Raw genomic sequence first — 1,521 nt, 5'->3', positions numbered from 1 at the left:
CATCTCAAATATATAACCAGCTTTAGTATAAAGTATGAAATAACACTATTTTCATTCAATTACATATATATATAAATCTTCTACCAACAATAATAATGATGGTAACATTTTACAGTCATTCTCATTTGTGCATTAACACACATTGAGAAATACATTTGTTACAATATTTATTAATCTTTGTTAACATTAGTTAATAAAAATACTGTTCTTTTTTTAGTTCATGTTAGCTCAGGTCTGTTAAATCGTAGCCTACATTAACAGTTACAGCTTTTTGATTATAATAGTGTATTGGTGAATGCTAAAATTCACTTTTAACTTAAAATTAACAAGATTAGTTCATGTTAGGTACCTAATGTTAACAAATGAAGCCATGTTACCATAATGGTAACTTAGATACAATGTTTAATGAAGCATAATTGAATGTACCACATGCAGCTTTAGGGCAGAAGACATCTGAGCTCAATATCCGTCCTTAGCAGTATTGAATCAGTTCACTCATGGTACATCCTGAAGTACAGCAGACGCCCGCTGGCCCGACATCACGGCGGGTCCTGGAGGACATGCTGAGATCCTGCACAGTGGTGGAGTGTTCCAGAAGCTCTGCTGGGGGGCTTGTGTGCTGATGGTGGGCTGGACGCTCTGTCACGCTCTCAGGGGAGTCATGCTCCCTCCACTGCTTATCCTCAGCAGTCAGGCTCCCTTTCTGGTGCGCAACGAGATCCCTGTCGAGCCAGTTTTGTAGATTCCCTGAAAAAGGATATGGTGTATCAACATGAGATGTTTCAACACAGATAATAAACAAAAATAAAAGGTTAATGAATTGATAACTACATGCATGTCTGAAGAAGGCAAATCTACTATGAGGGTTTGCAAAGTGAAGGTCTGAATCAGGCGCGTTCCGTTTGAGTCGCGAGCTTCCACACGATGTGACCACCATCCGAATGAACTCACGCCCACAAAGCTTCACTCGTGCATCTTGACCCTCAGTCTTGGAAGTCTCGAGAAGAATTAAAAAAGCTAAAGATGCAAACCACTTCATGTTCATGGTGTTTCATGGGGTGATCAAATTGGAATGCACATTCAAGTGTGTTCAGGAACTGCAGGCTACTTACCAAACCAATTTGGGGGGTTTTTATACCACCCCATCAGACCTTTGGCATGCATGGCTCTACAAGCATCTATCTGGCCTTGCATGAAGAAAATCATGTTCTGATCTTCGAGACCTTCAAGCTGGAACGTATTTCAGATAAAACATGTCAGCTGTGATATATTGTATTGCCTCAAGGAAAGTTCAAGGAAAATTGTGATAGCTGGTCACATTTTTCGTATTTACTTCTAATATCTCTTTTATGAGTTTTCAGAAATGCGTCAATGAAATGCTTTTAAATATTATATATGGGCAAGTTGCTTCCATATTAACCAATACATATCACTAAATCTCGAATACATTTATTGAATGGTTATGATCATATTAATATGCACCTTATATCTGAAGATCAACATTTGTGAGATTTAAACAGT

At 38.2% G+C, this 1,521-nt stretch overlaps 1 protein-coding gene across 2 annotated transcripts; it reads right to left on the bottom strand.

The window, feature by feature from the left end:
- Nucleotides 1-472: 472 nt before the first annotated feature.
- Nucleotides 473-1,045, bottom strand: insl3 (insulin-like 3 (Leydig cell)). 2 transcript variants are annotated; one of them, XM_016274052.1, is made up of 2 exons: nucleotides 859-1,045; nucleotides 473-747 (listed from the first exon to the last, which is right to left on the bottom strand). In XM_016274052.1, the coding sequence occupies exons 1-2, from the start codon at nucleotides 1,043-1,045 to the stop codon at nucleotides 473-475; spliced, it is 462 nt and encodes a 153-aa protein (XP_016129538.1). The 2 variants fall into 2 exon arrangements, 1 of the variants encoding a protein (XP_016129538.1); XR_001609381.1 differs by having other exon boundaries at nucleotides 672-747; nucleotides 832-913.
- Nucleotides 1,046-1,521: the final 476 nt, after the last annotated feature.

This window comes from Sinocyclocheilus grahami, unplaced genomic scaffold, assembly GCF_001515645.1.
Source record: "Sinocyclocheilus grahami isolate Dianchi unplaced genomic scaffold, SAMN03320097.WGS_v1.1 scaffold5.1, whole genome shotgun sequence".
NCBI classification, from domain to species: domain Eukaryota; kingdom Metazoa; phylum Chordata; class Actinopteri; order Cypriniformes; family Cyprinidae; genus Sinocyclocheilus; species Sinocyclocheilus grahami.
The sequence above is the reverse complement of the archived record's forward strand: the minus strand, read 5'-3'. Positions and strand labels throughout refer to the sequence as shown.